The sequence below is a fragment of the Carassius auratus genome, unplaced genomic scaffold (genome assembly GCF_003368295.1).
Source record: "Carassius auratus strain Wakin unplaced genomic scaffold, ASM336829v1 scaf_tig00005214, whole genome shotgun sequence".
In the NCBI taxonomy this organism is placed as follows: Eukaryota; Metazoa; Chordata; class Actinopteri; order Cypriniformes; family Cyprinidae; genus Carassius; species Carassius auratus.
Genome location: NW_020523638.1, coordinates 1,515,207 through 1,537,411, shown reverse-complemented (window position 1 = coordinate 1,537,411; position 22,205 = coordinate 1,515,207). Strand labels below are relative to the sequence as shown.

Sequence of the window (22,205 nt, the reverse complement as noted above, 5' to 3'; positions counted from 1 at the left end):
ATTGTTTTATCAATCAAAATCATGTTTATTTAATTCAATAAATAATTAAATCTGATTTTATATTTTACAATAGGATAAAACCTACAATACTGACATTTATGAATACTTTTAACACCTTTTACAAAATTTTACCACGGTAATTCTTTACCTCGTTATTATTTACTACTATTAAATTATCATTAACATGTACCATGGTAGAATTGTGTTATTTATTTAATGACCTTGCGTATTACTATTGATTTGTACAGGCCACTCTCAACAAAATGACAGAAATATTTCAGACGATTTCATATGGTTATACAGTACTAGGAACAACCAATGATTGTACTACTGATAATAATAATAATGTTATTTGAGTTATTTGAACATTATTTCATTATTGCAGAGCACAAATGAAAAGTGTAATGAACTAACAGACTGTGAAAAATGTTCATTAACAAGATAATAAGGAATATAATGAAACACTGTGTACTTTATTTGCAAATGAAGCATGTGTTTAGTGGTCAGATTCAGGAGTGAAGGTTCTTCTGTAGAGCTGTGTGGACTTTCCTCAGGTTCTGTCTCACTCGGACAAACTCCAAGAGCTGCACCTCCTCGTGCATCCTCTGCTCCTCTTCCTTCTCCTTCTGACCAACAACAGGACAGATCACAAAACACAGAAGACTAGTAAAACTAATGAAAATCTCACCTTTAAAACAAACCATGCAACACACAGATTTCCACCTACATGTTAGTTGTTACAGTGTGGTAAACAAAATGACATTAAAGACTTTGAATGCACAGTTTGTGCATATTAATTTATCATGATAACACAGTAGAAATGATGTGGTAGCTATGCTGGAAACCATCGTTAACATTGTCAAGAAATAAAGTAAGAAACACGCAATGTTAGCAATGCCCAAATAATTAAACTCATATGATTTCCATGTAACTAACACTACAGATTTAACATTGAATTCCTTCTGGTTCATCACAGCAGTTGTATTTGATTAGTTTCAGCCCACACACACACACACAGAGACTTGCGGAGGCTGCTGACCATCTTCTCCTGGTGTTTGTGCTGGCGTTCCTGCAGCACCTGCTCCAGAGGACTCCTGCTCTGCTCTCCCTCCTCTCTCTGACTCTGCTCTCTCTTCCTCCTCTCCAGGACCATCTGAAGCTCCGGCTTACAGCACACCACCAGCCCCCTGTCCCGCCCGAGGGCCCAAGCACAGACAGCACATAGAAAACTAAGTGTTATTGTACTATTATATACAGTTTTTATTATTATTTTGAATTATTTGTTATTAAGCCGTTTTTATTCCCTTGTTATTCATTTTGTCTTTTATCATTTTTTTGTCTATTTTTGCATTTTCTATTTAGCTTTCATTTATTTTGATTTCAGTTTTAGTTTTGATATTTCATCTAATATTTATATTTAACGTTAATGAAAATGTTTTTTTTTTGGTGATAGTTTTACTTAACATAAACAACACTGTATGTAAAAGTAGTCATAGAACTGTAATATCCATAAGGAGTAAAAACATGACGTTAAACTGAAAATCCAATGCTGTCTGAATGTTTTTTAGTCCATTCCCATTAAACAATCATGATGGAGCAAACCCCAGTAACGGTCCCTAGTAAAATCAGATTAATTGACAGCAATATTGATCTTAAAATATACAGTACAGCACACCAAGTGATGATAAAGTATCTAACCTTTAAATATATCTATTTAGTAGAAACTTTTATCCAATGATTTAAAAATGAGGAAATCTAATAAATGAGGGAAATGCTAAAGCTTTTTTTTTGTATTTTCAAAATGTATTGTGACACAATATAGAGCCTCCTCACAAAACTAATGCACTCCCTGAGAAACTTTGCATTAACTCATTTTTAGGGGGAACACAAACATTTGTCAATGCAAAGTTTCTTGGTGAACAAAATCTATGTTACACAATGCAAAGTTTTGTGAGAATATGCAAAAGCATTCAAAGATCAGAATCATTGTTTTTCAGGAGGATGAATAATATCTCAATGCTTTTGCATTCTCTCATGGATGTTTTGCATCTCCCGAGACATGTTTTTTTGGATGTCTCACTGCAGCAGGCCTATCATTAGAGTGTCTGACGCTGGCTGCTGATAACACCAGCGGGTGTACGATTGCAGCCTGTGTGTCCACACATGACCGCCTGACACAAAAGAGCAGAGAGAGAGAACCAGGCATCATCAATATTTCAACAACCCACTTAAAAAAAAGCTCAGCGACTTGTTAAACGCTCCATGACAGTATCTGATTTGGAGCATTTTATGGTGATCTTACTTTTTGTGGGCCAGTAACAGCTCTTTGTGAAGCTCCTGATGGCTCCTCGAGGCTTTCACCGGGTTGTTCAGATTCCAGGCGCCCTCGGCAATATCACATTTATCTGCATTTTCTTAGACACAAGAGTTATTTCTGCAAGATTCTACAAGACACAGTTGTCATGTCACTCTCTGTGAAAAACAGCAGGCCAACGCACCTCGACTATCGCCATGATGATGCACAGAACTAGGATCAGATGTGTCTGTGGTCTTCGCTCTGGACTGTGCTGCTCTGCTGGAGCTGGAGACGTGGTTGTGTCCTGCGAGGCTGTTGGATAAGGCATGTTTGAGCTCTTGTTCGGACGGTCTAGTCGGGAGTGTTTGTGCAGCGGCCGATCTCATTGCACACAGAGGTATCAAGAAGAGCCCTCAGCCGAAGCTCCTGATGCATGCTGGGAAACTGTGCAGTGGGGTCGTCAACGAAAGCAGAGAGCAACAAGATGGGTCAGATAGAGTTTCACCAAAGTGGAGATCTATAATTCATCAGCCCGTCAAACGCTGTCCGCTCAAATGATTTATTTGTCATTTCACAATCAGAACTGACTGCATTACATTTTCATGCAAGTGGATAAGAAGATATATGTGAAATTTTGACTGAAAATACATATATATATTACAAACATCTGTTTATAGGAATGGACACGCAACAATATTATATTTAAAAGCATTAAAATAATCATAATCACAGTTTCGACCTACAGAAAGGCATCAGAACAAAATGAAACAGCAAAATGCAATCAATAATTTTCTCAGACGTTGATTTCAGATTATACATGTTGTAAACCTCATTATTAAGGGGTAACGAACGTGGAAACATTATTGTGAAAATCACACTCATGTTGAAACAAACACTGCGGCTTCAAATGTGATATAACAGAAAAGCTGTAATAAAATTTGTCGAAGGCGCAGTTGTGGACTCACCGAAAGTGTGTCACCGCTCCATGAGCGAGGTCCCCTCTGAGCAGGCTCTCTGTTTACCTCTAAAGGACACACGGGACACCTGAGAGAGGACAGGACAGGGCGAGAGGTGCTGTAAGTGCACCTGTTCGACGCTAGGGGGCACTAAGTGACTGTTTTTATACAGTCCATGCGACCAACACAATGAAGGATAACACAGGCGGACAATTCTTCAATACAAATATTTAACGCATACATCGCGTGAATCGTTGGCTATTTTTACAGATATGTTTAAAATTGTGTACCTTAAGGAGGTGAGGGTTCCTGTTATATCAGTAGCCTAAAAAAGCGGTTTTATTCTTAATGGAGGCAAGTTAGATCTCATGACCAATGCTCTTTATTGGACGCTTTCGCTTATAAAATAAAATATTGTTTTTCCTGCAAATTGTGCATTTTGCATTAGCTTAACTAAAAAAAATAACAGGTGTGTGTTTAAGTACTAAAATGCTAATAAGTACCTCTGTTGAACTATATGTTGAAGAGGAAATTACTGATACATTCCTTTATTCCCTTTCCTTTCATCTGCGCTAAAGGAGAAGAGTCACAGAAGAGCTGGCTCTTTGTCAGCTTGTAACAAAAGAGTCGAAATACTGAGCTCAGGGATCGGTTTACTTCAGGATGTAATGACAAAGACTGACCCTCAGAGATGTGCAGAATGTCACACTAGAGGGCACAAAACCCTCAAACCTGAAATATGACTCTGGGTTCTTGAATTGTGATGAAATGACAGCACTGAAATCAAACAGCGACTGTGTCCAGATTAAAAGAGTAACAGTTCAATCATATGAAACTTCAAGCACAATTATCACATTTCAAAAACAAGTATCTTAAATCTCCAAACACAACTGTATTTCTTTTAAATGCTAGATTATACGCACATGAACACAACATACAGTGTGGGTCATAGTAAATGTTATAATTTGAAAATCATATGGAATATAACCATATAGGAGTAATGGAGAAATTACAATTAGCTTCAAGCTACACATGACAATGAATGATATTAATACAACACTTCTACTATAGTATAACTATAAATCAGTATTGAGTGTTTGTGGTATCTTCTGACTGCGATCCGATGTGGACTTTGGTCAAAAGATGAGGCAGAAATATTGTTAGTAACATTCAAGAAGACTTTCATGTGGAAGATACAGTTACAGGACAGCTTCTGTGGGACATGAAGAAAAAGTCATGTAACTAGAAGTGCAACTAATTACTGTTGCCAGAAAAGTAATAAATAACATTACTTTTGAAAGGAGTAACTAGTAATGAGTAATACATTACATTCCTCGAGTAACTAGCCCAACACTGGATACACACACACACACACACAGAGAGAATTTCAACCATTTTGAAATTAAGAATGAAAACAAGATATAACTGTTTGACATGTCAAATCATCCTCAATATGAGAAACAAAAGACAATAAATACACGAACATTGAAAACTTTATTTTATTTTCACCACACATTTAAGACAATACCTGATATTGTGTGGAAATTACCATTCTGTAGGGCTGAACAATACAATATGAAAGAAAATCAGCTTTAAAAAAATCACAATAAAAATAAAAAAGGAAGCACTTTTTTCAAGTTGGAAATGACGAGGAATATTGAAAACAAGATGCAAGTGTTGACATGACATCTGACAAATAAACACGGTTCTGACAAGAACGGTGAAATATCGTTTTTAACAAAACAAGCCTATTGGGGAATGTTATATTATCTGTACTGTTCATACATGCACAAACGGTCCATAATTAGTCTTAAAACAACCTAGACCATAATCATCAATTCAATTAACAAAATGTTAAACCAATTATCTACAAATCTTCACTCAAAACATCAAAATATTAAGGCACTATTTGAAATCCTATTACAATAATTCCCAGTCAGTTTCCCCTTTGACATGAACACAACCATTACAACAGCTTGCTACTGTCCTATTAAAAATAAATCATATTTGTGTTGTAGGCAGAATCAACTGGCTATTTTTTTGCATGAGCTAATTAGCAGCAAATGTCTTTGAACCTCTGCATGGTTAATTGTGCTGCTTACTTGCTGGTTATATGGTTGCAGTTTTCCCACCTTACTGTAGCAGTCTTTAAATGCCAAGTTATATGTCAATAACCAATAACATACTCTCTAGACTTAGTAGAACTATCTTAGACTAAGTAGAACTGCACAACTGATCAGTTAAACCAGAGGAATGTCCTCCATGACAGCTAACACTTCAGTTTTTAATGGCTAAAACCAAAACAAGGTATGGTTTCTCTATGTGCAGTATAAGAAAAGGTCAGTCACAGCCAGACTAAACAGTACTGATCTCCAAATGTTTTTGGTTTGGTACATGAGTTCATGAATAAGAAACAATCTGATGGTACGACATGACTGTGTTCAGCTTTCTGTCTCTTGAAGCTAAACGACTTGATCCAAACAAACAGAAGACAACCATATGGAAAAACAGGCGAGTGAGGGGTGAGAGGAGAGGCACGAGAGACATGACCAGAGATCCAATGAGGTGAGGTCTGATGAGGAGGAGGATGCTGGGACAGGTCTGCATGAACATGGTCCATGTGTACTGGAGCACAGAGGGAGACACAAGAGGTTTTCATCTCTGCAAAGACAGAGTGAGACACAGTAAGTCAAAAGTGTTCATCCAAATAAATGCCAAATGCTGAGCTGAGACCGAAGAGAATTACACAAAAAAAATTACCGTATTTTTCGGACTATAAGTCGCACCTGAGTATAAGTCTCATCAGTCCAAAAATACATCATGATGAGGAAAAAAACATAAGTCGCACTGGACTATAAGTCGCATTTATTTAGAACCAAGAACCACTATCTACAGCCACGAGAGGGCGCTCTATGTTTTTTAGGGAGAGGTTACAGGAGCACTGAGCAGTATAAAGAGTTCTCTCACGGCTGGAGATGGTAATGTTTGCTCTTGGTATATTTCAAATTAATTTTGATAAATAAGTCGCACCTGACTATAAGTCGCAGGACCAGCCAAACTTCCATTTTAAGTCAATTTCCACTAGTACTTTTTTTTTTTTGCTTAATGTAATAGTACTAAATCATTTATCAGCAATATTACAGATTTTATAATTGACCCATATTGGTTGATACTACAAATTTAATTAATTTCCACAATTTCTTTCCTTGGCCATCATCTAACACTAATTTAAAGTTTAGAAACACTGGTAATTTATACAAACTCTCAAAATTAATAACCATTTTTCACATTTTACAGCATAATGTTGAGATTTTGAGTTTTAATTCACTTGCAGCATTTAAAATCAGATTTTTAGTTTTAATATTATATTTATTATCCAGTTAGATAAAATGTTAGTATTGCCAATTATCAGCTGATCAGCCATATAATTAAAATAATTAACTAGTTATCAACAATAATTTTTAAATATGCAATCTATCAACCAGTTTTTACTTCTGAAAAATCACGATACTGAAGAGTAATTCAGATTTACCATCAAAGGAATAAATTACATTTTAACATACATAATAATAAAAAGTAGTTATTTGTAATTTTAAAAACATTTCACAATATTGCCGTTTTTACAAAACCAGATGATGAAACCCAAATGTAATATGATGTATTAAAAAGAAAAGATGCAGAGAACTTGCATGTTTTATTACACTGTTAATGTGTGCCTTGATGAAACGCTCAACCAAGTGATCAGAAACATCTGATTTCCCCCTGTATTTTTTAATCGCTTTATCAGAGTTTGTTGTGAAATTTTGTAATTCATGCGATGTGTCAGCAACCAACAACTGATAAGTGAGGTGGCTCTAAACTTGGTCTGAAGGGTGCAAGTGTGAGATCTTTCTGCTGCATCAGCGCCTCTTTGCTGTTTTCTGATGCTTTTGTTTCTGGAGTGTATCTGATGAACAGTGAGTGGTTTGATCACTAGAAGATGCCACACCTGATATTGCCTGAGGAAAAAGTTTCGATTGCATCATAGACACTGTATTTGAACATGCCAAACCACTGAAGGAAGTTCCCTCATCAGATCGAGATTTAGAGATGTTAGACCGCTTTTTGAGAAATCCACCTTCTACATTAGACTTCTTGGAAGGTTTTAAATTATTTTCCTTCATTGTTACTTTCTGTCTTTTCTCTGACTCGCCAGTTCTAGCTAATTGGGGGTCAAGTGCTTCGACTGAACGTGAACTACCTTTGCTCACAGGAACAGATGTGCGACGTGTTTTAATAAACGCGTTACTGCGCACAAGACCAGTAGATGTTAAACTCTGCGTGGACGTAGAGGACTCGGGTTGGTTTGAGGCAGAAAAAGAGGAGGATGAGGAAGAAGAGGAGGGTGCTCTTACGGGGCTGCAGTGAAGGCTGCGTGAGAGCGCCCTCATGTGGCTGCTGATGTTCTGCGGGCCGGAAGGCACTAGCACTGGACTGGAGCGTGGACTGCTCCTCATGGGGCTCCGCGGGGCTCGGCCTGATTTGGTCAGATGTTTGTTTCGGGAGTGGCGTGGGCTGCCACCGTTACGGAGCGGGGACAGAGGGCCCTCCAGGTCCTCCAGCCGCTGGGTCAGGGCCAGCTTCTGCTGAATGGCCATGCGGAGGAGAGAGTTGAGCGTCTTTTTCTCATCCTCCGCGGCGGCGAGCTGTCTCTGCATCTCATCTAACTGAGTAACGTACTGGTCACATCTGAGAACATGGTAAGGATACAGGAAACAGGAATGGAGATACATTTAACATGAAATAACCGAAGAATAAAAGGGATAACTTTTTGCATAAACATCCCTTATAAAATTATCTTTTAGTTTTTATTAGAAACTGATGCAAGAATGTGTGCTAAGAGAGCTAAACACACACACACACACACACACACCGGACCGCAAACCCTTTTGTGTCTGAACAAAAAAAAAAAAAAAAAAAATGATAAAAAAAATATAACAACAAAATCAATACACAGTTAACAACCTTGATAACTAGTATTACTTGCTAAAGTTATCATAACTATTACTACTGCCACTATTGATCGTACTTTGGTTAAGTGTTTAGTATGTAACTTTTTAGGCACTGACTGTTACAGAAATGACAGATAAACTGAGATAAATATATTGAATATATTACTTACATATAATATGTTATTTTAGACTGGTGGTGAAAAAGTAGATGCATCAAAATTAAACCATTAAAAATCAATCCCATTGAAAATGAAAAGATTTACAGTAGCAGTGGGCTCCTTTGACTTTGGCCAGTAACCAACTACCTACTGTAGTAACCAGTGGTCTTTTTAAAATGACTGACAACTATATTTACACTGCCATTCAAAACTGTTTGGGGTCAGTAAGATTTTTTAGTAATAAATGACAAGTGAAGACATTTACAATGCTACAAATAAATGATGTGCTTGTATCAAAGATCTTTGAAATATGCTATCACCGTTTTCAGGTTTTCAACATTGATAATAATAAGAAATGTTTTTGAGCAGTAAATCAGAATGATTTCTGAAGCATCATGTGACAAAGAAGACTGGAGTAATGATGCTGAAAATACAGCTTTGATATAACAGGAACAAACTACATTTGACAATAAATGAAACAGAAAATTCATTTAAATTGAAATAATAATACTGGTTTTACACTGTTTTTGATCAAATAAATGCAGCCTTGGTGAGCATAAGAGACTTATTTCAAAAAACTTGAAAAAACTCTTACTGACTCCAAAGTTTTCACAGATAGTTCACTTTATTTAAAGATAATGAATAAAATCCTCATCAAAATAGCAGCTATAAACTTTTTGTCTGTTTTAATATTTCCTAAAATCTTTAAATAATTATAAAATCAATTGGTAAGTGGTTTAAAAAGTTATATGCTTTTTTTTATTCTAAAGAGGTCTAGATTTTTCCCTTTACGGCTCCTTGACTGAGACCCTTATCCTCCTCGCCTCCACTCCTGCAGTTCTCTTGACACTTGATCTATGACTTGAGCTGCTCTCATCTGCACACGGGATCAGAGAGCTGCACGTTAATCAGCATGTGAGCCGAGCTCGTGAGAGACCGGGACTTGACATTATAATCTTATTAGCTTGCTCTCAGTCATGACTCTCGATCCGAAGATGAAAGATACCTCTCAGATATCTTTCTACAAATGTAAACAAACACTGTCTGCATGTCTTTTACCAGTGCAGGTTGTTCTATGACTAAAATGTCTCCATAAATCCTTATATCATGTCAGCTAATAATTTATGAATTACCCAAGACATCCCGTCGGCAACCATTACAACTAAAACTTAATGTTTTTCCTCAATTGATAAGGGAAAGCTGGAACTGGGAGAATCAACTTCTCCCATGAACCTAACTGCACTCCGTCCATAAATCAAACCAGTTTACAAACAACCAGTTTAACCTTAAAGCCCCTGTAATCACTCAATGTCATGTACGAACAATGACCTGAGAAACTCCTACGGCTCGTGAGCAAAACATCGACGCGTGTGTAATCCCATCATACCTGCTGGCGAACATGACCCGAAGCGAGGAGAAGGTAGCTGCATCCTCCTTCAGGGCCTTCAGTTCATTTCTCAGCTTCTTCATCGTCTCGTTCACCATACTCTTCTCAGTCTCGTACTTCGTCTTCAGGTTGGTTAAAGCCAGCTCGGCTGTCTGAGTAAAGCAGTCATATGATCTGATTAACGTGAAAGGAAACCATGTGCTCACGAATATTCTCTGAACAGCAGAGAGTAAACGCCGCACATTTCACACAACTACTCAATCAATACGCAAAAAACAGTGATAAACTGATATTCGGCTATTTCAATGTTCATTAATGACTCTTGCTTGAATATTAAACAGAAGTGTTAGTCACTTTTGTATCTGCTCTGAAACCTACTGACGTTCTCGTCAATACTTATCTACATTTTCTGTTTAAATATTTCCAATATTGTCTGCTGCTTTAAACTGCATGCAAATGAAGCAGTTAACCATCACAACTGGCTACTATATTGATAGGAAAAAAAGCAGGGCTTAAATATAAAACTTCATTTAAGTACTTTCTTAATATTTAGTATGCATTACACATCTTCCACCTGTACCTGTTTATTGGCCTTCAGGACAGTTCTGAGGGTGGCTATCTGCTCTCTCTTGGTGCTCAGGAGGGACTTGAGCTTCAACACTTCCTCAATCAGTGCCTCTGTGTCCCGGTCGGAGTCACTGCTCTCTCCTGCTGCTGGAGAAGACAACAGGTTTCGCTGCCTGCACAGGTCCACCGCCACCTGAAGAGTACACAAATATACATATAGCAAAATTAAACAGTGACGGCTAGAAAGAGTGTATTACAACACAATATAAAATTAATGGCACACAAATAAAAATAAACATGACCATAGAATAAACCATGAAAATCTGTCAAAAATGCCTATAAAGCTAAACCTTAGATAACATTGTATTGTTTTCTCGAGTTGACTAAAAGCAAAAGTGCAGCTATTAAAGTGAAATGGGAAAGTGACTGTCTCAGACATACCTGTAGATGTTTAATCTGGCAGCGTATGATAGCTACCAGACTGCGCACATTGTTTGGGTCCCTGAAGTCTAGTGTAGGAGACCCTGGACAACTCCCGCAGCCGGGTGATGTGTCTCCACTCGCTCTGCTGCCCAGGTCCAGCACTTCACCCGAGCGTCTGTGTCTGCGGAGGGATCCTCGAGAGTTGTGTGTCTGTGAATGGTTGTGCGTTCTCCCGGCTTGTGCTCCCTCGCGGTAGTAATCCAGTGTAACGCGGCTGGGTGTGAGGTTGTTACAAACACACACATGATGGTAAAGGTTGGCCAGCTCCTCAGAGAAGGCCAGAAGCTCCTCCTGTGCAGCACTGAGGTGGCCTTCAGAGTCAGTGGCGACCTGCCGCGTGGCACCAATCTCTCGTTCCAACTGTCCTATTCGCTCCTGGTCCTGTCGGCTTGCAGTGATACACTGTCGGATTTTATCAGCGAGTTCCTGTGCCTCACCCCTCCAGCGCTCTTTCTCCTGCTTGTAGCGCTCCTCCAGAGCTTTGGAGCGTTCGCCAGCATCTTTCAGCTCCTCGTGCAGACGCACAAGCTCCTCATTTGCCGCTTGCATACGCCACTCTAACACCTCTGTGCTTTTTGCATCCACTTCATAGTAGCTGATGCCGTTTTCAGCGTCTTGGTTCTGAAGAGGCCTGGGAGGCGGGCTCATTCCATTCTCTCGTTCAGCTGGACTTTTCAAGGCCATACTCTGAAGGGTCTCCAAACGCTGGGTCAGCTGATCCATCTTCAGCTGTTGCTCACTGAGAGCTTCTTTAGACTGGGTTAACTGCTGCTGGAGATCATGCACAGTGCTGCTCAGTGTGGCTTTCTCTCTCTCCACCTGGACAGGAGTACACAAACACATATGACAAGATTTATTCTGATTAACTCAATCCAAGCTCTTTGGATAGAAAACATTTCTGGAGAGAAACTTACTAAAGAAACTAAAATTTCTCAAAGAGGGGCCACTTTAGACTACTTTATGTTAAATAAAAGGCTTGAAATTTAATTCACAATTTTTATAGGTTTGAGTAAGAGTGTCATAAATTATGAAAATCACTTTAAGGAAAACCCTATTCCCTCTCTCCTCTCTCCTGCCTAATAGAACAACATCAGAAAGGTCAACAACATAAATAAAATAATAAATAAATACATAAATGAAAATAATTATTATACATTTTAAAAAGAAAACTGGATTATTTGAGTGGGGGGAAAAAATGCTTGTTTCTTAGAAACTGAATTGATTGTACAGTACAGCACATCCTGAACAGGAAGTGGTATGAAACAGGAAGTAGTATTCATCTGTCAGATAAAGGTTTCATGAGTTAAAAATGAAAACCCTACCAAACCATTTTACAGGCATTTACATAATGGGGTTTCAATCTTTGGTCTGAGGTTAGAGATCTGAAGAGATGGACATTAACCAATATGAAACTGTCTACTCATCGATTTATACACATCCTCGTGAATATGGTATATAGTTTTCATGAGACCTTGCCAGGATATGAGTACACAAACCCATATGACATGATTTATTCTGATTAACTCAATCCAAACCTTTTGGATAAACCAACTCTCAAGAGAAACTTACTAAAGAGACTAGAAGTGAAGGCTCTCAAAGAGGGACCACTTTAGACTAATTCATGTTAAATAAAAGGCTTGAAACTTCATATTCTTAATTTTTATAGGTTTGAGTAAGACACAGCACTCTCCTCTCTCTCCTAACCTTTCTATAGAACAATGTCAGAAATGTCAAAAACATAAATAAAATAAATATAATAATAAATAAATACATACATGAAAATCAGTTATAAATTTTAAAAAGAAAAAAGAAAACTGGATTATTTCAGTGGGTGAAGAACAATACATCCTGAACAGGAAGTGGTATGAAACAGGAAGTAGTATTCATCTGTCAGATGATGGTTTCCTGAATTAAAAATTATAAACCCCACAAGACCATTTTACAGGCATTTCATAATAGGGTTTCAATCTTTGGTCTGAGGTTAGAGATCTGAAGAGATGGACATCAACCAAGCTCCCCTGATTTATACACATCCTCAAGAATATGGTATATAGTTTTCATGATACCTTGCTAGGTATACATAGTAACTGTTTTATAAAAAAAAAGTGAATGTAAGCATGTAGGGATATATTATGTGCAAAAAAAGGTTTATAAATCACATTACATTCGAAGTGTAACATCTAAAATCTAAAAGCACAAATAATTATTTCCAAAGTAGAACTAAACTAAAATTGAAAATAATAAAAAGCACAGTCTAATTGAGTAAAAAGGCTATTTTGATTATACCATTTAACTTCACAGCTAGTGCTATCATACAAATACACTTCCTTGTAGGTTTAAAATTCAACATGTCACATTTATAGTGCAACTACTAATATTTCAGCAAAATATATATTTTAGTCAGCTATTGTGCTCCCATTTAATTGAGCTCTGTCTGTTTGGTGTTCATGGTGCACATGGTGGCGCTTTTTTAAACGAAGTCTGTGGAGTTCAGCAGAGAATATATAAAAATCTAAATGAAAAACAATGTTATGCATCAAGGAAAACAGCGAATCTCAAACACATTACACAATGCCTCTCTGTCAGCCTCACACGCAGCCTTTCTGTCAGAGCATCTGACAGGGCGAGTGCAAGCTGTTTTGAACTGAAACTATAGACTACTAGGAGAGAAATAAAATGCAGAAATTATTTAAATGCAAAACAAATAAACAAACAAAACAAAACTCTGATTGATTGAACTCTGACGTCACTAGATTTTTGCATGGTTTAGAGTGACAAATCGTACCAGCGTACTTTGAGATCGAAATGCGCAAAATGCATACAGGTTAGTGGGTCTGGAACAACCAAGGGGTTTTAAGAGTCTCCGTTCTGTGTCATGCCTAGCAACAATGTTGTTCTAAATTTATTGTAAACCACTGCTTCACGGGGCCTACTGACATATTTCAGGTCGGCTGAGTGTATAAAGCAGATCTTTTGTCCAGTAAGTAAAACATGCATCGGATACCTAATTTGCAAAGTTAAGTTTGAATGTCAGGGTATGCAAAACAAAGTCCGTAAGTAAAACACAAACTATTCTTTGAAAGTCATTGGAGAATGCACCTTTTATATAAAAACACCTCATGTAGGATGTGAAGAGGTTTCTCACCTGCAGCAGCTGCTGCTTGAGTTTCTGGCTGTCTGACAGGTGCAGCTCACTCAGCAGATCGGCCACCAGCCCGGGCGCCTGGGGTCTGAGGAACACATCGCTGTTTCTGGGTGTGGAGCACCTGTTTCTCTCCATTCCTTTGGAGTTGTTATACCCACTGTCCATCTCCTCCTCCTCCTCCTCCTCGTCCTCTCCTGCCTCCTTGTCTTTCTCTCCATCCCGGCTGTCATCTAGCTGTACCTCGAAGTGGCCAACAGAGTCGAAGGGGTTGAGGGTAAGGGCGGCGATCTCTCGTCTCAGGCTGTTCTTCTGCTCCCTCTCCTCTTTCAGGGCCTCGAGTGCCTCGTCCAGCTGACACTCTGCGATCTCCCTCAAACGCCCGGCCTCTTCCAGCTGTGCCCTCATCAGCTCCAGCTCCTCGTCTTTATGGGTCAACTCCAACTTCAGGGACTCAAACTCCACCTGTGGACACAAATGTAGAGGTTTAATATGTGGTAGTCTCTCTAAATCTAGTTGTTGTAGTAAAACATGCATATTTGTATTATGTGTTGTAAAACTAGGTATAAAGATTTCAAAGTCTTGATATTTAGTTCTGATGAAAAGTTTTTACTTATTAACTAAACTTGCAAGTTTGAACATGAAAACCAGTGTTATTGTTTAGATACTATCATAATATTTAGTTAACATTCTGAATTAGCTTTTATTTTTAGTTTATAATTTTAAAGTTGACTTACAAAAGTTGAATCAAAGTCTCAGTTGAGTTGAACTTTTCAGCTTCGAAGCTATTTTTATTAAGAAATCAGTGTTGACAGTACATTTCCGCGCTGAATGATTCTGTGCGCATGTGATCTGCACGTGACACACGAGCTACTGTCTGTAGTCTGTGTGTGTGAATATGTATATATATATATTTTATTTCCGTTTTATTTGAAGAATTTTAACACTTCTGAAACTTTTTTCATCTAATATCTCTATTTTATTTTTAGCTGTGAAAACATTCATTCAACATTTCCACTTGTCATACGTAGCTCCCTTCCCCCAAAGCATACCAGCACACTACTAACTTGTTAGTCTGGATAATCCTGCCTTGGGATCTTGCATAATTTAACTAATGACCACAGTAATACACAAACATTAACTATAATATTGACTGATAACTAGTTTCCATTTCTATAAACACAGAGGAAAAATACAGTTGGGTCATTCCATGTTAAATCAACCTTTTTGATTTTGGACATTTATGGCACACCCCTAATATATCCGCAGGGGAACACTGAACATTGAAGATGAAGTCAGAGGCATGCAAACTTTAGGGAAAGGCCTTGCGAATTGAGAAATTATTCAGCATTATTCTGAGATTTTCAGAATAAATCACGATTCTTTCTTGAGGTGATCCTGAGCTTAGTTTTACACTTCGATCGATTTATCCAAGCCCTATCATGTGGTATAATGCCACAAATATTGATAAGTCAGCAGATTTTACTAATAGGCCTACAAATCTCCGTAAAAATAATATAATGATGCTGCCATTTTTCAATAGTCATTTTTACACCCTGTAATCTGGCTCTGATTCTCAGGTGAAAATGGTCATTTTTTGACCTCCCTCTACAAAATAGTGGGTTACTCAGTAAATAAGTATACACCTCTGACCATCACTTATCTTTCTTCAGAAAAAAATATTGCCAAAATCAAAAATTTTAGCTGGGGACCACTGGTTGAGTTGACACGGAATGACCCAGTAATCAAGCCATACGTTGTTGGACTATTATGCCTCTCTTTACAACTGACTTCACCCCTGTAAGTGACACCCAAATTTATATTAAAATCACATGACTGAATAACAAGTTAAATGCAGTGCACTTTGACAGCATTAATATCAAAATATCTCCAAACCAATATAAAGAGAGTTCACCCAAAAACGAACAACTGCTGAAAACCCTCAGTCCATCCAAAAGGAGATTGTTCCTCCTTTGGAAGAAATTTGGAGCTTTAATTTTTCTTTTCTCCAGCTGCTCTCATTCTGATGGCACCCATTCACTACAGAGGATCCATTATTGAGCAAGTAAAGTGATGGCAAATTTCTCCAAATCTGTTCTGATGAAGAAACATTTACATCTTGGATGGCCTGCGGGTGAGCACATTTTCAGATCATTTTAATTTTGGGGTTAAATAGTGCTTCAACACCAAACAGGTACAACTGTTAGCATTAGAGCTAATAGAATTAGCTCACAAATTGCTGACATATATTTGTGAGTTAATTCACTATAACTATTCTATATATCAAAGTAAAGTCTTAAGGAGAGCTCAGCTAATTTGTATATTTACTGTCTGAATTTAACCTGAGCAAACCAGATTTTAGTCCAACAGGGAAGGCGTTCTAGTCTCTGGGTGGCTGTGAATGAAACCTTTCTCGTGTGCAGTCTTTCAGAAGGAAAGCTTTGTTAAAGATCAGCAGTGACTGAAGCACTACAACAGAAGTGTTTGCACTACTGTGACAGCAGCTGCAAGAAACATTCAAAGTCACAAGACATCTCTAGTGAAGCAAATTCCACAAGCAAAGACTTATGTCCGGCAAACAGTAAAAGAAAGTGCTTAATGTGACATGTTGAATTGCATTAGAGGGATACTACGACATATTTATGGAATAAGTTATATTTAATAAATACAGAAAACAACAAGACAAACAATATTTAAATATGAGATCCGGACTCTCACACACCTGGTTCTCCTTAAGCACCGAGACTTGTTTCTGCAGGGAGATGTTCTCCTCCTCCAGCTCACTGTTGTCCTGAAGCTGCTGCAACTCTCGAGTCTTGTACTCCTTCATCTCCTCTCTCATCCGGGTCTTCTCCACCTCCAAACACTCACACTCCTGGAGTCAGCAGAAGTCAGACAGGGAAGTCCAATAAACTCAGAATAAACCAAACATTTACAGGGTTGTAGCTTCATAAAGTGCTGCAGCTTTGGGGTTTATGGTCTCTTTGTTCTATTTAACACAGATTGTCTAAAAGGATGGTTCAAACTAAATTGATATTTTGTGTCATTATTTACATGTTCACATCTCATTTCAGGAATTACAGTCCCAGGTGCATTTTCTCATAATTAAACTGAATCAAAGCAGCCACTGACATCAAACCTCGCTATATTTAGGCAGAGATTGCGAGGACATTTGGAATAGGAAACATCTCATCTTTTATTATTAAAGAACTTTCTATTAGGAGTGGAAATTATTCATTTTGTCCAGTACAATACTTTAGAAAGTAGTTCACTGTGGCCTTTCTTCTCTTCAAGCTGACATTGAAACTCAACCCGGTTGTCACATGATCAGGCCTCATGAAAACAAGGAGTCTTATTACCACTTTTACTTTGATCAGCAAGTGAGCCCGCAAAGGTAAGTTAGCTCAGAACATTTCATTTTTTAATGTTGTTATGCATAAAAAAAGCTTCTTTTTTTATGAAACGAATCTCACTGTACAGCTCATATAAACAGTAAGGATTCACTGGATTTGTGGTTAGGAACGCACATGCGAACACTGGTCTTCAGACTGATGGTAGTGTATGTACCTTCTTCAGCTGGGTGGAAAGGCCGGCCAGTCGGTCATTTTCAGCCGAGGCATTGGCCAGCATGACACGGGCCTGTTTAAGCTCGGTCTGCAGCTCATCCATGCGGATCTCCATGGCTGCCTCTTTAGTGGCCGACTCCTGCAGGAGCCTCTCTTCTCGACTTTCCCCGTCTGCAGCTGTACGCTTGTGACTGCTCACAGAGTCTGTTAAAGCCTGTAACATACACACATGCATCAAATAAACCATTATATCTCCATTATGACTGACACAATTTACAGTCCCTCTGCTGCTTTGTGTGAATTTCTGAAATTCTTCAAATGAGAACAGCAGAGCCGTTGGAAGTTAAGTTGTCAGTCTTTAATTATTTGAGTAATTTGTTTACTTGCCTAGCCAAAAAACAAATGACAACTGTATGGAGAGCTGGCAAAGCGAAACTCTACATTACATTCCAGCTTCACGGGCAACCAGAGGGTGTTATTACAATGTGTCAAGTTCATGCTAAGCCTGCTGTAGGGCTTGAACAAAAGGTAACAAACATACACCAGACTGTCTAACACTGAACTGTTACAAGATAAATAAACACAGGCCAGGGCACACTATTTTCTCTGAACATTATAATTTGAGTCGTGTGAGAACATGTGGGAAAAACATGCCTGTGCTGCTCCATAATTAATGATGAAAGACTGAAGAGGGGGAAGTGATGTGTGCAGGAGAGAACCTGTCAGAACTGTGCTTCTGTTCAGTAAATGTAAAAGCAGGACATGCTGTTTAAAAGACTAGTTCACCCAAAAATAAAGATCCCTGAGAATGATCTCCATGTGTGACACACAAAAAGAGATTTTCTGAAGAATATCTCAGCAGCTCTTTTCCATAAAGCAAAAGCAGAAGGTGATGTTTAATGCCAATATAATAAACAAAAGTATTTTCCTTTTGAAAATTAGTTTCCTAGCACACTAGACCCATATCTGTGCATATTAGCTTGGCAAACCAATAATACATAAGCACAGGTACTGCACTCAATATGTACTAATTCTGAATTATTGTAAAATAGTAAAAGCATGGATTTCAGTGCATAGATATAAGTATTGAATCAGATAACAAAGAGAGCCAAAAAGGCCCATGCATACCAGGCTTACAGTCTATTTGTTTTCTACTGTGGCCAATGACCACTTAGACTGATCAAAAATGGTAATCTCCCAACAAAACATCGCTGTTTTAAAAGAGACCCCTTTAATGTAAAAAATAAGCAAAATAGCGATGAATTTTTTTAACACTAACCAAACAAAAAGTCAAATGTTTCGATTGTTATTTTATGAGGAAATGTCTTGCATTGCTCCCAGCTAATATTTCATAAGATAAAGCTGTTTGCTTGCTAAATGAATCGTTAAAATTGAACCTTTTTTTTTTATTTACCTACATGTGTCTACAACTGTCAAGCAGATGGATATAAATAACTGAGTAATTTTGTTTAGTCCCCTGGGTCTAAAGAACTATTAATGTTATGTAATTAACATTTCACCTAAGTATCAAGTTTGTCAGGCTTTGATTTGGTTCATTGTTACATGAGATCTTCAGGGAAAAGCTCTTGCAAATTTAGTCATTAGGCAGTACCATCATACCCAAATTGACCGATCAACATAAATTGAAATGACAGATTCTACATGACACTGATAAACATAGGAAACATGTGACTGAAAATGAAGAGTACTACTGTCCAGACAAAACATTTGAGTATGCAAACTTTCCATCTGTAAGACCACAAGGATTTGAATCATACATAGAGAAGACAACGCTTCAGATTATTCAACAGAAGATGAGCAAAGAAAAATATCGCCAAGCTGACTGAGTAACAGCTAAAATACACAAGTCTTCTCAATGCTTGATTGATATATGGACAAAATCTCTTTAAGAAGCATGCAAATTATGTTGCAGGTCTGTTCTGATAGGGTCACCATGGAAAAAATGTGAAAGGTTGTGTGTCCAAAATGAACAAATCAATCTGTTTTCAGAAGTCAACAAGAACAGGTTGTGATAGGCCCTCATCTTCAAAAATGATAAACAAAACTCATCAAGGTAATAGGAAATATGATCCAGATTACATTTAATACAGGTTCACTTGTTTAAATAATAAACATGATTTGTGTTGAGCACAATATATTTTATGTGGTGAAATATTGGCTACTGAGATCAAGAAACCACTGAACATCAAGAGAGATTTCAGCAACAAATACTCCTTCATATGCCATAATGAATCATTTAAATAATTTGCAGAAATGACTAAATTACAAATTCTAGTACAATAAACCATTTTGGGAATCAAAATTTAGGCTCCTTGTTTTATGCAGCATTTCCCCAATAACTTGATTTAACCTCTACCCCTCTTTTCCTTCTTTCTATCAGTCTCTCTCTTGACTGACCTCTCTGAGCTGTTGCACTTCCATCTTCAGGGCTTCATGTTCCTCCTCCAGCTGGCTGTGTTTGATCTTCAGCGCAGCACTCTCCTCTAGAACGGCAAGGCCATACCGTGCAGCCTGTAACTTCTCCTCATTAGCTTCCTGGAGTTCTGCCGTCAGCCTCTCCACCTCCGCTTGAAGCCCCCCGTCTCCTCCTCCTCCGATCCCCTCCATCTCTCCATCTCTGTCCTCCAGCATCCTGTGCCCAACCTCACGCTCCGGCCGAGAACAGATACTTCACTCCTGTCTTGTCATGTCTGTGAGAAGACAAATGTTAAGGCCTGTTCAGACCGAGAATGATAACTATAAACAACAATAACTATATTTTATCATCCCGTAAACTATAATTATTAGGTATTATAACAGAATTATTCTTAAATACTACACACACACAATTTATACATATATATATGGAGAAAGAGAAAGAGATTTTTTGGCAAAATTGGGCAGCCCATCACAAGGAACCTGGAAAACTTTTTGTTATTGAATGGTAGCCAATGCTTCTTGGTCCCCCTCCACTTCTATTATATTGTGAAAGAGCAGCTTTTACATTGTGATAAATATCTCCTTTTCTGTGCCACCGAAGAAAGACTAGTACATGTTGGTTTGCAACAACATGATGACAAGAACCATCAATAAGCTTCTTCTAAACCTACCGCACAGCTCAAAGACCTCAGACGTAACATTATTATGAGATTATCAGAGCTCTAATCTGGCATTGAGTGAGACGGTTTCTCATCAGAGCAGCAGCACACAGTCGAATCAGATTTACTCCAGCAGCTTAAAACACTTCTGCACTTTCACAGCAGCAGGAAATGTCAACTAATGACATGATGGCTTTGCATGGATTACTGAAGGGACAGGCTCACCCAAAAATGAGAATACGTCATCATTTACTCAACCTCATGCTGTTCCAAAAACATGACAAACAAACGACGCACAAGGATAATGACCGTTTAGGTCACCTTTCACTTCAATGGTGGCGGAAGTTTAATTTGGGGTGAGCTGGCCCTTTAACAGCATCCAGTATGTCAGCGTAAACTGAACGATTCAAAACAACAGACACTGACAGCTCTTGTTTAACGTTACTTCTGCCTAACAAAGTCACATATTAACACAAGCAGAGCCATTTTTTGGATTTAGGTTCCGGTTTTGTCAAGAAGCGACTATATTTGATGGTTTATTGACATGTAACATTACAGGAAGTATTTGATTACATTTCTTGTATGCGACTCTACTACACTTCAATACACGAAGTGGGTTGGTCAAACTACGAAAGCTCATTGTTATTAAAAACGCGTTATTTATGATTTTACAAGGCGACTTTGAAAGTGGCGAAACCACTACAAAGGTACAAAGGTTTGTCAACAGTTTTTCGTAGCCACAATGCTAACATATTCGATATTACGGGTTTCCTGGCTTTAGAAACAATGTACAAGACAAGGGTAAATGTAAAGTGTCAAGGGTTCATGTATGAGCTCAATACATCCGCCTTATTTCTTCATTTGCTACAAGATTCGGTTTAGCGTTAGAGAAACTGTCAGCTGGCTCTAGCTAAAGACCAAACGGTCGCTTTAAATCGTTTCCTACCTTTATATGTGGATGGCCGAATCATGTAGCTGACGGATGAAACATGAATTTGAGTTCGAAAGATCAGCCCTTTCCTTGCGCGCGCTCCAGAAGTCAGCCGTTTGAAATGAGTGCACGAGCAAAACTCTGGAGAGCAGCTCAGCAGCCAATGACGCGCGTGCACTTCCGCCTTATCTTCAGTGAACTTGTTCCAGCGGATGTGGTTCTGCTGCTGAATAGAATTAAGATTAAGTTCTCACATAGAATACAAACGTGAAAGTCAAGACAAGGCACCTTTATTTATATAGCGCTTTTAACAATACAGATAGTGCCCAAGCAACTTTATAGCATTAAATAGGAAAATAGTGTCAATAATGCAAAATGACAATAGTAAATACTCAATTTTCAGTAAATTCACTGATGCCATCATCTCAGTTCAGTTCAAAACGTATCTGTGCAATCAAACCAATGATATCGTTGGATATTAAGTGAAAGGTTTAAAGTAAATTTGAATAATATGTATGTTTAAGTGATTCTTCTTAAATTAATTACTGTAATTTAAGTCTTAAGTAAGCTACTATAACATTAAACATCATGTGCACAATATTTGCATGAAAATGAATTAAAATAAGATGC

At 38.0% G+C, this 22,205-nt stretch overlaps 2 protein-coding genes across 4 annotated transcripts; both read right to left on the bottom strand.

Annotated features, from left to right (window-relative positions):
• Window positions 1–458: 458 nt before the first annotated feature.
• Window positions 459–4,008, bottom strand: LOC113070733 (protein FAM107B-like). Of its 3 annotated transcripts, none has more exons than XM_026244147.1 (5): window positions 3,262–4,008; window positions 2,499–2,740; window positions 2,303–2,414; window positions 1,040–1,187; window positions 459–623 (listed from the first exon to the last, which is right to left on the bottom strand). In XM_026244147.1, exons 2-5 carry the CDS (start codon window positions 2,680–2,682, stop codon window positions 510–512), a joined length of 558 nt encoding a protein of 185 aa, XP_026099932.1. In that variant the 5' UTR covers window positions 2,683–2,740; window positions 3,262–4,008; the 3' UTR covers window positions 459–509. The 3 variants fall into 3 exon arrangements, with proteins under 3 accessions (XP_026099932.1, XP_026099931.1, XP_026099933.1); XM_026244146.1 differs by having other exon boundaries at window positions 459–626; window positions 3,262–4,005; XM_026244148.1 differs by having other exon boundaries at window positions 459–626; window positions 2,303–2,405; window positions 3,262–4,005.
• A 719-nt stretch (window positions 4,009–4,727) lies between these two features.
• On the bottom strand, window positions 4,728–21,758 carry LOC113070730 (protein bicaudal D homolog 2-like). Its single transcript, XM_026244144.1, has 10 exons — window positions 21,591–21,758; window positions 19,965–20,257; window positions 17,548–17,760; window positions 16,703–16,855; window positions 13,984–14,445; window positions 10,797–11,657; window positions 10,369–10,548; window positions 9,789–9,940; window positions 7,647–7,980; window positions 4,728–5,913 (listed from the first exon to the last, which is right to left on the bottom strand). Exons 2-10 carry the CDS (start codon window positions 20,196–20,198, stop codon window positions 5,908–5,910), a joined length of 2,595 nt encoding a protein of 864 aa, XP_026099929.1. The 5' UTR covers window positions 20,199–20,257; window positions 21,591–21,758; the 3' UTR covers window positions 4,728–5,907.
• Window positions 21,759–22,205: the final 447 nt, after the last annotated feature.